Genomic DNA, 15,116 nt, shown 5'->3' on the forward strand with positions numbered 1-15,116 from the left:
CCCACTGTGCCTTAACTGCCGTCACTTAACGTTAACAGTTTACGCTTGCCTGCTGGCTAAAAAGGCTGGCGTTGCACTACACACATACGCACACGCACACGCACACGCGCACACCATGACAGCCAGCAGCTGGCACACACATGCACGAATGCACTGCAAACAAATGTGTGATGGGAGACATTTTGAAGATAGCGAGCGAAAGGCCTTCTGACATTTTGACAAAGCCAAGTTGCTCTCAAGTAAATTGTATATGAAAAGAAGGGACACCTATTTAGAAATAAGGTATATAAAGTATACATCATATATCAGGATCATGTATATAGATCCTTAAGATACAAGTACAAAATATTTGTGAGATATTAAATCTTCAAAGAGTAATGTATTCTTGACTTTAGAAGTGTATCCATGAGCGTGAAAGTCGTTTCTGCGAGTGCAGCTACATATGCAAGCCCGAGGCTGCTCGTCCTTGTCTCGCCATCATTTTCGGAGCTGGGTGCTCGACGGCTGCTGCTTCTGCAGCGCTAACTGCGTAAAGTTGGCACTTGAAACTGTCAGCTTAAAAATGCCAGCTGCACACACACACACACACACACACACAGACATACACTCACACAATTGCAGGCGAGAGAAAGAGAATAAGGGCCATGCATGTAGTACATAAAATGCACAAAATGGCCGAACGACTCATGGCGAAAGTTGGTGGCCATAAGTTACAGGAAGTTGGGAGGAAGACGGGCGAGGTCGAAGGTCGAAGCCTCAAGTTCCCCAGCTCCAGGCCATCAGAGGGGTCATAACTTTGCGAGAAAGCCGCGTAAAGTCCCGAATAAAATGCATATTTAAATACCGCCCAACTTAACCTTTCCGCTCATTACTCGCCTGCTATATACATACATATATATTAAACCGTTTCGTTTTTCGCTCTTTTCGAATCCTTTGCAGATGGTGACGAGAACGAAGAAAATCTTTGTGGGCGGCCTCTCGGCGCCCACCACACTGGAGGATGTCAAAAGTTACTTCGAACAGTTTGGTCCGGTAAGTGAAGAGAACTGCTTTCCTCTGAATATATATCCCCCTATTGGTATATTCCTAACTATATGAAAGCCAGGGGAGTCAGTCACATGCCAAAATGCTAAGCGAAATGAAGCAAAATAATAATCATAAAAAATCAGAATGACAGGCAGTGGAGCAAATCATGCAATCTATTCGCACTGCGCGTGTTTCCTCGACCAAATACAATGTACGGGTAGATTTGTGTATATATTTTCCTCTATTTTTTTTTTATTTTCTTGCCGTAAGCAGTGACACCTTCACTGGCTGCCACTTGCTATGTTTTGTTTGATCAATAAAAACGCCAAAAAAAAAACAAAAAAAAAAAAGAAATACGAAGCCAGTGAATGAACGAGAAAAACCTCTAAAAAATTCGAACCAAATTCAATCTTGACAAGTACTGCAAAGCTCAGGACTCCACTCCGCCCACCAAAAAAAGAACTCCACTTAAACACACACACACATATGCATATCGAGTGTGCATGTGTGTGTGTGTTTGCGGCTGAGTGCCGTTCGAGTGCTCTTTAAGTTCTCCATTCAGCCATGTTGGGCAAAAGGCCGAAACGGGGGCTTTGCCAGACTTGTTATAGCGCAAAAAACAAATTTTTAGCACGAGCACCAAAATCCCGTGTTGTTGATTACGATACTAAACGAAAATCGATTTGCTAGACGCTTTTCTGCCTTCCCGCCGCCGATTTTAATGAGCGACTCTCTCGATCCCGTCGAAGCGCAAAAAAAGCCCCAAACACGGATTTTCATTAACGATGTGCCATCGGATGGTGGATGGTGGGGATTTTTTCAAGAGGATAACACATGTCGAGTAGAGTTTAAGCATTAAATGGATGCAGCTAGGTGGATATGAAATGTGCTAGGGGAGCTAAGACATATTAAGTCGAACGAGGTGCTTTAAATACTATTCAATTCAATACTAAAGTCATTTCTAGTTTACCTTAAAAGCATATTAGTTGGTAACAAAAGATTGAACCGTACAGCTCAGAAATTCATTGCCCAACCCATGTTTAAACCCAATAACTCAAACTTCAATTCAATATCCCAGTGTGGGAAAAAAAAGGGATGCCAGCCTCCCTTAAACATTATCGAATTTCCCAGTCACCCAGTGACAAATTTGAATGATGAAAAACAAAACAAAAAAAGAAGAAAACAAGTAGCTGTATCGGGTAACAGCTAAAAATGCCATTATTTGTTTTCCCCAGCAAATTACGCAGCCTGCTCTCGAGGGGATTTTCGATTCTCTCGATTTTCTCGATTTCCCGCAACCCATCCAAAACCCAACCCCCAAATGAAACTCAACTCCGCAGGTAAAGCTTCCGATAATTGACATAAATTGGCGCAACTTTTTGTCAGCTCCTCGCCGCAAGACGTCAACTGCCATTTGCAATGCTCCATTGCCCCGCCCCCTTTTTAAATATATATATATATATGTATATATGTATATCTATAGCTGTAGCACTTGATAATGCGAATATAATGACGAGTGAGAGGAAAGCAGCCATAAACGGCCATCAATCAAATCAGCGCTGGGTAACGAAATGCTTTTAAGTAATTTTCATCGTGCCCGGCGAAGCTGTCAAAATCCATAACGATCAAATAGTGAAGATACTATGGAGCACGCAAATCTATATGTATACTCGTATACTCGTATAGGAAATACATATTTTATGCGAAAAGGTGAAACAAAAGGCGGCGGGCGATTTAACCAAGCGCGAGTTCTTAATGGAAAACTTTTCAATTAATCCGCATTGCAAAGGAAATTATAATAATAACTTGGCTGCAAGTGTATAAGCCCGGCCATAAGCTGTGCGGAGAAACTTTCGACAGGCAAACAAAACAGAAGCCCAAGACCAGTTTTCCGTCCTCTTCCTTTTGGCCAAGTTATTGATTACAACTAATCCCCTTTGGCTTTTGCCTGCCGCCTCATTGGGCAGCTGGGAAAACCGAGGGAAAATCGAAAGGGAAAGGTGCGGCGGTGTGCAGATAGATTTTCGCCAGGTCCATAAACAAAATAGCCAACGGCAAGCGGCAAGCGGCAACCGGCGGCTTAGTTTACCCACCTCGCGGCATTTCCCACAGTTTTCCCTGTCCCGGTTTTTGGCGGCAGGTGACCAGCGAGCCGTTAATGACTTTAGCGGCCATTTTTCTTCCGCTTTGGATGAGATGAGCGCGGAGAGATTGCTCCTGGCAAGATTGATTAGCCGGACCGGTCGGGGCGCTCCATTCAATATGATTAATAGTTGCATGCGTATGCGCCATAGCACCCACAACAACAGCCCCCGATTCTATTCTATATAGAATATATATACATATATATATTTGTGTATAGCGGAGATAGAAATTTATGACGCAGCTCTGCCAGCCAATTTCGTGTTGCCAGGGAAACCTTTTTATATCATTTTGTGGCGAATGGCATTTCCAGTTAACTGTATCTCTTCGAGTACTATATTCAAATGTTTTCATAGTTGTCTGGCTGCATTTGCATTTGCATTTTGCGTTGCAAGGCTGCCACTGTCGGATGCCCTTAAAAAATCATTGTTAATTATTCTCCCATTTCGCAGAATAAGTTTTGATTTCCTGTTCGAAATCTACGCTATTTATTTTGTCGCCCACGCTTGTATACAATTTTATCTGCAACACCTTTTGTAAGTCCAATATATGTACAATGTTTTTTCCGTAGGCCGTCTAGCGCCCTAAAAGCCCCACAAAAAATCCCCTTTTAAATGCAAATCAGAAAACTATTTTCCAAATGCGAAAACAAATCAAAAGAACTTAGAACTGAGGGAAAAAACGAATAGGATAAGCAAAACACAACGGGCGAATTTCAAATTTTTCCAGCGCAGGTTTTCACTGCAAATGTTCTATTTAACAAGCACACACACACAAACACACATGCAAAGGGACTGGGAGGTGGAAAAGTGGAAAAGTGCCACCCAGCTGACCTCAGATGCTGCAACCTTTGGCCACTGATTTTATTGCAACTGATGCAGCTGCTGCTGCTGCTGCTGCAAGTTGGGCGATAACGAAAATTCCACATTCGGAGGGTTGGGAGGTCGGAAAAAGTGGGAGTGGGAGTCAAAACAGAAACGTAAAGCTCGTTGGCTAAAAAATTGCAAATAAACTACACATTTTGTAAAGTCCCTTCGCATGGAAATTGCCCAGCCAACTATCAGGATCTGGCAGCCAAGTCCGGTCTCCTTTGCACTGGCTCTTAAAGGTGTTTACGGTGTTTGCATTTGCACATCGCACCGCAAAAGGTTAGTAAATTTAAGCGCTTTTCATAAGCATTTTATGAGGGCCAGGACCCCGAACTCCGAACCCCCAACCCCCCCCGGAAGGCAAATGGCCAAAAGTGCACCATCTTCTGGGCCAAATGGGAAACACTGTTGGTGCCAGGCCACTCAAATGTCGGATAAACCTCTGTCCGCCTGCGGCCGCCCACCCACTTCGGTATTAATTATGACAAATCATGCAAAGCAAAGCCGAAACGAAAACAGCAGCGCAGAAAAAAAAACCCCAACTAATTTCATTAAAAAACAATTTTTTATGATTTAATTATGGGAAGGCAAGCGAGCGAGAGCGAGAACACACTGTCGCGAAAAATAACAAATGATCACTCGAGATTTAGTGTGAAAAACAATATTGTTCCGACGCTTGTCTTGAATAACTTTCGAAATGATAAAGGTGTTTGGTAAAGTGCATCCCAGATATTTTAAAAAGCGATTAGTATATACATGTATGGCAATCGATTCAGCTGATTGCAATTGATGATGATTACTGAATTACTGATTGCTTAAAAGGAACATCTTAATTGCCTTTATTGTTTCAAAAAGTGTAATAAACCTTTTAGAGCTAAGCTAACTTAAAGTGATGAATTAATTTGTATAGATATTCAATGCAGTTGAACTGAATTGATACAGCGAAATGAAGGAAAACTCAAGGACCTTTAAAAGTAGAAGAAGGTAAAGATTTCTCGCAGTGCCCAACTGCGAATGTGAATAAGAATCCGAGTGAGTCCTGGCTGCTCCTGATTCTGTCGGAGCTCACCTGACTGTCATAACTGCGGGCAATTTTTGAGGCGTTCTGAATGAAGTGTCTCGCCCCCTCTCTTTCCCTCGGCAGGCTAGCTGTCTCTGTCGGGGAAATGTGGGGCTTGAGGGGCATAAATTATGATGCGCAAATCTTCAGCTAGCTGAATGTAAATGTAAATGAAGGCACGCCAGTGAGTGTGTGTGTGGCTGCGTGTGTCAGTGTGCGAGTGAGTGTGCGAGTGTGAGTGTGAATGCACGATGAGTGGCAGATTTGCATAATCCTTAGGAAAAGGTTTCATGACAACGCTGCTCGAAATGTCAATGTGGGCGGATGATGTGGCGCAGGCCGCCCCTTGACAAACAGCAGGCCCAAACTGAACCGAACTGAACTGAACTAAAAAGCAGAGTTGGGGGGGGGGGAGCCACCCTATAACCTTTCGAGCCACTCTAAACCGGTCCAATCATCTATAAGCTGCGGTTGCCTATGCTCGTAATTAACAGCGTGCGTATGTGTGTGTAGGTGTACAAACACATGCACACGCCAAACACACGGCAACCACTCAGCTGCCATTTACATAGCCAATTAGTTATACATAAACACAGAAAGCAGCGACAACAACAACAGCAACAACAGCAGCAACAACCACAACAACGATGGCAATTTCCACCTTAATCCCTTGGCCGCAGCTAATTTAATTGTGTTCAATTTGGCATAAAGGCGTTTAATGCAAAAGGCATTTGGCAAACAAGTACCATCCATCCAACCATCCATCCATCCATTCATCCGTTCGTCCGTCCATCCGTCTATTCTTGTAAACCCCATCTGAAACAATGCAATACACATTTTTCATAGCTGTCAATCGTGGTTTGGGATCGGAATACCCTACCATAAAGCCCTATCTTCGGTTGAGCTCAAAACCGATGGGAAATCAATACGATGCACCCCTTTTCCTTGCGATCAGGGTATGCGAAAAACTCTATTTGAAACGAAGACGTTTTGGTTTCGTTTTGGTTTCGTTTCGTTGGCCAGGCTCGTTGTTAATGCTTTGATAGACACATTACTTCCGTCTCAGTGGTTAGGCTCAGCTACAACTACAACTACAACTACCACTACTACCACTTCCTCTAGAAACTCGGCTGTGGCCATAGACATCGGGAGATATAGCGGCGAAGGGAAATCTAATATGTCTTGCAAGCGAGCGACTCGGCAGGGATAACCGTTTGTTTACACAGACCAGACTATTTGCCCGGACCGAGCTTAACTGTGGCTACAGCCAGGCACTGAGAGAAAAATTGTCTTTTCGCATGAAAAAGTAAATTATAATGCAACACTTGTTGGCACGTACATATACAGTAACTCAAGCCGCTTGTAAAAGTGCCTAGCAGTATTCTTTCACCGTCTTTATAGATAGTTTAAAAATCCAGCCAGTTTTTTATATTTTCATCAATTTCAACATAGTCTTGCTGGGAATATTTTCCCAGTGTAGCTGCAGTCGTGGTCGGATTCGAATTCGGAATCGGAGTCGGAGCATGAGCTGCTGCTCGTCCTGTTCGCTGGTTTCCTTCTGGTTGCTCCTAGCTGCTCTGCATATCTGCTTCGTGCCTGGCATGGCTTTGGCAAATTGCGCAAAAAACGTTGCACCAGTAAGCAGAAATAAGAAGGACGCAGGATGGGGCACCACCACCACCAGCAGCAGCAGCAGATTTCATGCACAACAAATTGTCATGCGGACAGGCAGGCAGCCCGCACAGACAGGTTCGCAAACACACACACACAGAACTCTGCGGTTGGTCCTGCTCGGGCTCATCTCCCTCTGGAAAGCCCCTCTGGAAAGCCCCTCTGGAAAACCCCTTCTCGAAAGCCCCATCCCCATCCACAGCCCTCGTCCTTCGGCGGCTCAAGCACATGAAATCCTTACCCGGGCGCAAGTCAAGCAAACAAACAAACCGCAATGACATGCAGGCAACTCTGACGAAGGGGAGAAAATTCTGCAAAACTCACGGCTAGCATAGGAGGAGGAGGAGAGTGGGAAAAGCGTTGCGGACCAGGAAAAATCTCCTGCTGCTACCCGCAAGACATTGGCATTGCCACAGTTGTAACCGGAAACTGTCGCACTTATTTGGCTACGCGCTAGTTTCGCATATTTCACTGTCAACTTGCGGTAAATAGACTTTAAACAAATATGAAAATAACTCGCAAGAAACTGGCTCTTCTCACACACACTGCGACTATCCAGATATCCGCCAGCCAAGTGGGCAGGAAAAGTGCTTAGAATTGGGGTAAAAAATAAAAAAAAAACGGAGAGAGAAGGAGGGCAATGTGCAAGTAAACGGTGGCTAAGCAAATGCCAAGTTGCTAAGACTCCTCTGGCTTCCCAGCTCCGATTCCCAGTCGGGGTAATGGAAATCAATTGTTTACTTTATATGAGCTTTTCGAGTGCTTATTCAATATCATTAGATGCCAATGCCAATGCAGATGTAGATGCAGATGGAGATGCAGATGGAGATGGAGATGCAGATGGAGATGCAGATGAGGTGCTGGAATGCCCTGCTAGAAATACATGCGTACCACGGCCAAGTAATAACATAATTCCACTTGAAGTAGTTTCCCCGGAAAGGCTGCGGCGTAATCATTCGAAATTAGATTCTCCACCCACCCAAAAACGCCATATTTACCAGTCTAGCAAAGTTCTGCGGGCCAAAAACTCTCGGCAAACAACTCTCCAAGACGCAGAAATTTGCAAGCGGCCACCCAGCCAGCTGCAAACTTCGCTCGCTCGCCAACGGGGGAACTTTTCTCATTTCCAGCTGCTGAAATTGTACAAGAGGGCCGGGCGGCACCCAAAGCTGCCAGCCGGGCGAAATCTTAATTTAAAAGCCAGCTGTTGAATCAAAGGTTAACCCACCGTTGCCCCCAGTTGTCCCTTTTCGCCCGGCAAAAAAGAAAACAAGTGGAAAACTCATTTTGTCAGCCATCAGCCAGCCACCCAACTGCCATCAATCCGCAGTCGCACATGCACACTCTTTGAAAAAACAGCAGCTGAGACTCATTTGCTTGTGTGGAGCAGAGAGAAAAAGGATTTAATATTTAACCAGGATTCGAAAGCTGTACCTGTCACTAGAGAGCGTCACAAATGCTCAAATCCTAAACATTCGATTTATAAATATGTGTTTCAAACGAAACGATTCATTAAATTGCTTAGAATTCAATCTCCTAACTGGGTTTACAAACATTGCTTCCAATGAATTAGTTATTAGCTATTATCTCTTGAAAATTTATAATGTAATATACAATGAATGCCTTACCTCGTTCGTTGAGAACTGAAATCTCTTAAGCATTTTCCCGCAGTGTAAGTGTGTGGAGCACGATGAGGATGGAGTATCTTTTACCACCACGAGAGAGATGCAAATAAGCGAATATTCATTTGATGATACGAATACGAGTGCGCTACACGTGCGATGCGGTTGCCGCCCTCCTCCCGCTTTTCCGCTCTGCCGCTTCCCCGCCCCCTCCGCCTTCGTGACATTTTAAATGTACGTTTTATTGCCACACACTCTCGTGGAACGGGAGGCGTTGGGGGCGGGGGCGTGGCAGTGGCGGATCGACAGCTTGAGATAGTCACGTACGCTTCTTTGTTTTTCTGGCTTTTTATTTCGTGCCAATTGTGCGCCTAATTAGCCTCGAATCGCGATGCCAAACGCGGCGGCATCTTTGCAATTAAAACGCACTTTTCCCCCGCCGCCCCCGCCGCTGGCCATCAAGTAGCAAGCGAGTGTGTGTGCGAGCGAGACGGCGTCGGAAAAGCGTGTGCGAGCAAGAGGGTGCCACAAAATGGCGCACGTTGGCTCGCCTACAAAATTAATTTGATTTATGTACGCCGCTCCGTCTGAATGTTGCTTGTTCGCAGTTGCCTTTTGCACCTGCCATGTCGTGTTACCTGTTCTGTTCTTCTCACTGCTGTTTTGTTCTGTTTCTGTTTCTGTTTCAGTTCAGTTCGGCTCGTTTATGCCGTCCTGTCCTGGCAGGTAACGAATTTCTGGCAAAACAACGAAAATAAAAATAAATTATTGCCATGGCAAATGTAAAGTGTCGAGTTTTGCGTGGCATATGTGTTCACGTCGCTCCTATCAAACAAGCAGCTACACTGGACATAACGCACTCTAAACCCTGAGGGCTATAGGAAATATGAAACAGCAGCATTGGCAAATATTATCCAATGTTCAAAGTAAATGCAAGCAACTCACTATCCTTTTGAGAACAGCCATCCTTGGAAATGCGAGAAATTACATTTCCCCTCGGGAAATATGTAAAATCGTATTTGGAAGGAACAAATAAATGACTTTTAGGCAAAAACGAAGTACACACTTCCATCCCCCGATTTTCTCGCTGTGTGCGAGCCTGATTGCCATGTGTATGTTGCACTTGCCTCAATTTTCGGAGGGTGTTGATCTACTAGGCAACGCAACAGCAACAAGCGACAGCCTTAGCCATACATATACATACAGAGTACATACGTGTAGGCCAGCATATGCGACAATGCAAATAAAAAGCCATAAACTTTCATTTAAGTTTAAAATGACATTTAAATGAATGAGTGCTGGCTGTGCTTCCAGCTAACTGCCTTTTCGTTGCTGTTGCTGTTGCTATTGCTATTGCTTTGGCATTGGCTTTTGGGCCACTGGAGTCGCAAACACATGTATCATAATTCATTGCCATGTTTTATTCTGCAGCAACTCCCCGTTTCATTTCAGTTCGCCTCGTTTTATTCGGTTCGGTGTTGTTCAGTGTTGTTTCGTTTGGTTTATTTGCTTTTGGCTGCTGCGTGAAAACATAAATATTCAACACGGAGAACAAAAACATTTTCGCTAGCCAAGGGCTGAAGCACACACTCCCGAATTGTTTCGGGCTTGTTAGGCATTTTGTTATGTTCGATCCGATGGGGAACACATTACACGAATGCCTATAAAGCAATAACCATCGATTTGCCATTGATAAACCCAGAAAACGGACTGATGGCCGACGCGGCGTATGCGTAATGGCCTCAGGCCCAAAACATAAAAAGATAAAGAAGCCTGTTTTCGAAAAGGTACAACACCGTAAAAACCGAATTGGCTTTACTTCTAGGCATTCACATGATAGATGATGAATTGCTTGAAATGTTTCCAATTCAATTCAATTAAAAATAACTATGCAATAGTATTTGTGATTACTAAATAATGACATAAAAGCTATTTCAAAAATACAAAAAATCAATGAAATCCAAAAATTGGTTGAAGGTCCTTTTTTTCTGTGTGTCACGCTCGATAAGAAAACGTTGGCCTTTATTCAAGGGTCTTTTATGTGGCTCGCCTGCTGCTTATTTATGCTGACCTTTTTTATAGCTAAATTCCCATTTAGCTGGCTTATAAATATTAAATATATTAAAATGCCAGCTAATTGTTAATCTGGCCGGCTTGCGGCTTTCGCATATGCACTTTTGTCAACAACGCCAGTGACCATCATCCGACTGTTCGCAAGCAAGCTCTGTTTGTGTCCTGTTTGCCGTCTCTTTCGCTGCGTTGAGCGCCTCTCTGTCGCACTTTGCCATTTGCCGTGTTTTAAATGTAAAGCACTTGCTGTGGTCGCTTTGAGCGACCCGAAAGTTAATCTCTGCCAACCGCTTGAGCTCCCTGAGCCCCCCGTTTTTCCCATGGTTAGATATTTTGCTATTATTTTTTGCTGCCCTCTCGCTCTCGCATCCCGATCTGCCATCTCCCTCTGGCCCTGGGTTCGTTTTGATGCAACCGCAACTTACGTTTTCACAGAGAGTGGAGCAAAAACTCGTTTGTTTGTTTATTTTGCTGCCACTTTTTATGCTTTCTTGCCATCTCTTTCGCCCCCACCATCTCTATCTCTTTCTCTTTGGTGTGTGTGAGTGTGTGTTTGCTTGATTTGTGTGCCGGATGGGCGGCGAGTGTAGGGTTTTCGGAGTCATCTAGTCTGGCAATCACCCCACCAAGTCCAAGATAAATCGTCTTTCAACGCAACTCACTGTGTGTGTGGCTTAAAAAATCACACGATCAGTCATTACACACACACTACAAACACACACACACACACCCACAAAGAGAACGCTTATATGTGATATATATATGCACTTATGTTGTGTGTGCCCCAAAGTCATTTTGACTCCTGCATCCTGCATCCTGCGGCAGCAGTAGGAGCTCCTTTTTATCGCCCGACTCCTGCGCTTTTACAATTTTTTTATGCATGCAAGCTGCGCTGCTGATTTGGCGATAGTGTCGTCGTCACCGCTTCGAGTCCTGCACAGAAAGCAAAATTGTTCATTAATTTGTTGGCTTAGCATATCAAAGTGTTTCTAATCGTTAATCTAACGCTATTAAAAGGTACGCTATGTAAGGTGCCTTAGATGTTAGAGATCTTATATATGTTACATTATTTTCGCTTCACCACAAAGCAATACAGCTGAGTGTTTTAAAAGTATTTTTCATGTGTCTTTATGACAAAAATCATATCACAAATTCTGTTACCAAAATGCATTTTACTGATTCAATATCTAAGCCCTAAAACCAATGGCGACTCTTAATGTCAAGGCCATGAATGAAAACACACCCATTTTTTCTCTGAGTGTGTCCATGCATCCTGCGTCCCATGTCCTTTATCCTGCTTCCTGCGTCCATGCATTCTGCATCCTGCCCGTCGAGTGCTGAGTGCTAGCCCGTAGCACATAAGTCATTTGCCGCGGCGGAGGAGCAGCGGCGGCGCACTTGTAAGAATCTGCACTGGCAGCCTGCTGCGGCCTTCAAGCGTTGCATGCCCCAGAAGGAGCTGCCCAAAAGGACACCCCCACCCAGCGATATAGTCGCTTTGCGTCTCAATAGTCTGTTACTAATACGTTTTCTTCGCCCAAGCCATCGACGCTTTCACTGTCGACATTTTAATGCCTTTTCTTGCCGAACAGATTCTTTTGAGTGCATAAAAAGCGTGGAGGCTCTCCACTCCGCCCATTATCCCCTCGAAAGCATCCAAGTGAAAGCCAAGTCGAAAGTCCGGAGCAAGCTGCTGCGTCACTGCAGCCAAGCCATTGCAATTGCTGACGGCACAGGATATTACCGCCGTCATTCATCGACATCGCATTCATATTCCTCGCCTCCTTAGCATCACGCACATATGCGGGGGCAGTCTGTGCTCCCTGCGGGATGCTGGAGATGCTGTGGATGCTGTGGATGCTGGGGATACTAAAGGATCCTTAAAGAGCGAGGCCGGAGATATGGGGGTGATAGTGCCTCAATACTCTGACGCTTCCGGTATTTATGACGCAAGTAATCAAATTGAATGGCGCGCTGCAGTTTCGTTCGCCTTTTATTTGCCCAAGGAGCCAGGCCCAGGCCCAGGCCCAGACCCAGACCCATGCAGCCAGCATCCGGCTTCTTGCAGTGATAAATTTTTTGCGTTTTGCAACTCCCAGCCCTCGATCCCTTCGAACCACCCATTCCACCCCATCGTGGCATAAAAAATTGTGCGAAACTTTCAGCTTTCTGCACATTTTCGTCGCTTATCATCAGCGGCTGGTGCAGCTTAACGCAGGGCGCAAAAAAGGGGGTTTGAGAAATGGGATGAGATGGGATGGTGGCATGGGAAAATCAGCAGAACGGCGGTGGAAAAATCCAGAGATTGGGGCCTGAAGAATGGCAGTTTGGGGGCCAGCAATGATAATAATGAACGTGCATGAAAAATGCTAGTTGAGTGAATGGCAAAAATGGCAAAAATGGCAAAAATGGCGAAAATGGCAAAAGCGAAACGCAGCGCTCACCTAAGGCGCAATAAATAATAAGTGGCCGCAAGTTGCTGAGGAAAACCCTGAAGAATGGGCCCATAATGAACGACATCTTGAGCAGCTCTCGACTTGACATAATGGTAAATTAGTGGCCAAGGTGGCTACGGCCAGCTCCCCAAGTGCAATGATTTACGCCGGATTAGAGGCCAATTGCAACTAGTTCAGTGTGGCTTATGGAAACTATCTCGGTAATGTACAGGGAAATACTCAAGACATCGTCCTACGTCCCACGTCCTGCGATTAGGCAACTTTAAGCGGAGCGAACAAAGGCGCAGCGAATTCGCCGCAGATAAAAGCCGTGGAAAATCCGCTTTTTCACAAAAACTGCAGATGCAAGCTCAGCTAAAAAATAGCAAACGCTATACAAAAATTATCCCGGGACGCTCTTGATTTATGTTTTTGTTATTGTGTTCCATAAACCCAAAAAAGGAAATATGAAAAGAATGAAAAGTACAAATATGAAAGAAAATGGGGAAAACTTTAAAATCCGAGGAGACAGCTGTCGACCAAAGATAACTGACATTGGAAATCTTTTTGAAAATGCACCACGGCACAATAGGCAATTCAGAATCAAACTTGAAAACTAGAAGCCCAAAAGAATATGTAAAACTACAAGAAGAATCAAGAATCGTTTATAGGCTGTCAACTATAATAGCGATACAAATGTTAAAAAGATTTTTAATGATTGAAAGTAATCATTTAATTAATATTATTGAAATAATAAAGTTTTCTAGCTTTAAGTCAGAGAAAAGAAAAATGAATTTTCAAACCAACTAATTTGTTATTTCTCTTAGTTCTTTGATGTGAAATTTTAAGAAGACAGCTTAGTTTCTAACAACCAAGAACCCAAAAGAAAGACATAAAAGGAAAAGGTAAACTTGAAAACCAGGTCTGAAGACAGCTGCTGCCCGAAGATAAGTGCAATTCCTTTTAAAGGACTCAATCAAGAGAGTCCTGCAAGAGTGTGTGCCCCCGGCAATAAATGAGCAAATTAATTAACAAAACGCAGCCGTGAATTGTGGCACGATTGTCGCAGGACACGGAAATAAATTAATGCAGGCAAAGGACACCAAGGACATGCGACACCGGTCTCGGGCTCGGGCTCGGGCAACAGGACACAAAGGTGACAGGCTACGTTAACGCTTCGGTGGTTTTTCCAGCGTCGTCCTGCGAATCCTGGAAAGCAGCTTAGCCCGCAGGTGATGCCAGGACGCAAAATCAATCGAGGGAGCTCTGGTCATGCATAGATACGCGATGGGCTAAAGGATATAGGATATCGGCAGGCGGAGGGAGCAGGGAGCAGGAAGCAGGGAGGAGCTGCCATCGCCATCTATCCTGGGGACATGTGTGGGCACGTGCTGGTCAAAAAAAAAGAAGAGAAAGGAAAGCGGAGGAACAGTCCTAGCAGTAGCAGCACCAATAACGACGTAATCTGTTTATATCCCCTTTTCCTCTCCTTTTAGCCCATTGTGCTGCGCACTTTTTCCATTTGCCATATAGCTGGAGCTATAGCTTTTCCTACTTTTCCCGCTTTTCCTGCTGCTACTTCAATTTTCTGGCCGGCAGTTTTTGTCGTTTGTCGTCCGTTCCGTTCCATCCATGGATTGAGTTGTTATTTTTCGCTTAGTGCAATTTATTTTGGCCAAGTGGCAGCCATCGGGCCAGCAGCGCTTAATTTATTATGCCAGCTACTGGCTGTCCTTTCTCCAGCTCCTGCTTCAGCTCCTGATCCTGCTGCTCGCTTTTTTCTCGTTCTCCCTGCTCCACCGAAATTGCCTGGCCATTGTTCAATGGCAGATAAAAGAAAAATTAAAGGCAAGCAAAATGAAACTGGTCGGGATGGGATGGGATGCGTTGGTATGCGATGGAATGGGCGAGGAAAAATCGTTATTAATTTCAAGTTTGAAAAATTGCTGAGCAGCTTAGCACCCGGCTATTGGATCGAAATCGAATGAATCCGTCGGGCCATCCATTTATTAGCAGCTTGATAAATACTTTCAATTTCCCCCGCCAAATAAATGATAACGTAATGCGCCAGCATTAAAATAGATCAAAGCCAAAAAATAATCAACGACCTACGAGCCCTACCGAAGTGGGGGCAAAAAACTATCCTCCATCCTTCGCGATTGTTTGGCCACCAAGTGCGGCCCGCATAGGAATCCATTATGTCGGGGGCCATCAATGAATA

General features: G+C 44.5%; 1 protein-coding gene across 8 annotated transcripts in view; it reads left to right on the forward strand.

Annotated features, from left to right (window-relative positions):
* LOC120447472 (RNA-binding protein Musashi homolog Rbp6) overlaps positions 1-15,116 on the forward strand; it is a 176,639-nt gene that overhangs the window by 112,780 nt on the left and 48,743 nt on the right. For all 8 annotated transcript variants that reach the window (XR_005616053.2, XM_039628865.2, XM_039628866.2 and 5 more), the window contains one exon: positions 940-1,032. Coding sequence is in view for 7 of the 8 variants with exons in the window: in XM_039628865.2 (XP_039484799.1) it covers positions 940-1,032 (93 nt within the window). In the remaining variant the exon portion in view is untranslated. The remainder of the gene's footprint in view (positions 1-939; positions 1,033-15,116) is intronic.

Source organism: Drosophila santomea, chromosome 3L, assembly GCF_016746245.2.
Source record: "Drosophila santomea strain STO CAGO 1482 chromosome 3L, Prin_Dsan_1.1, whole genome shotgun sequence".
NCBI lineage: Eukaryota > Metazoa > Arthropoda > Insecta > Diptera > Drosophilidae > Drosophila > Drosophila santomea.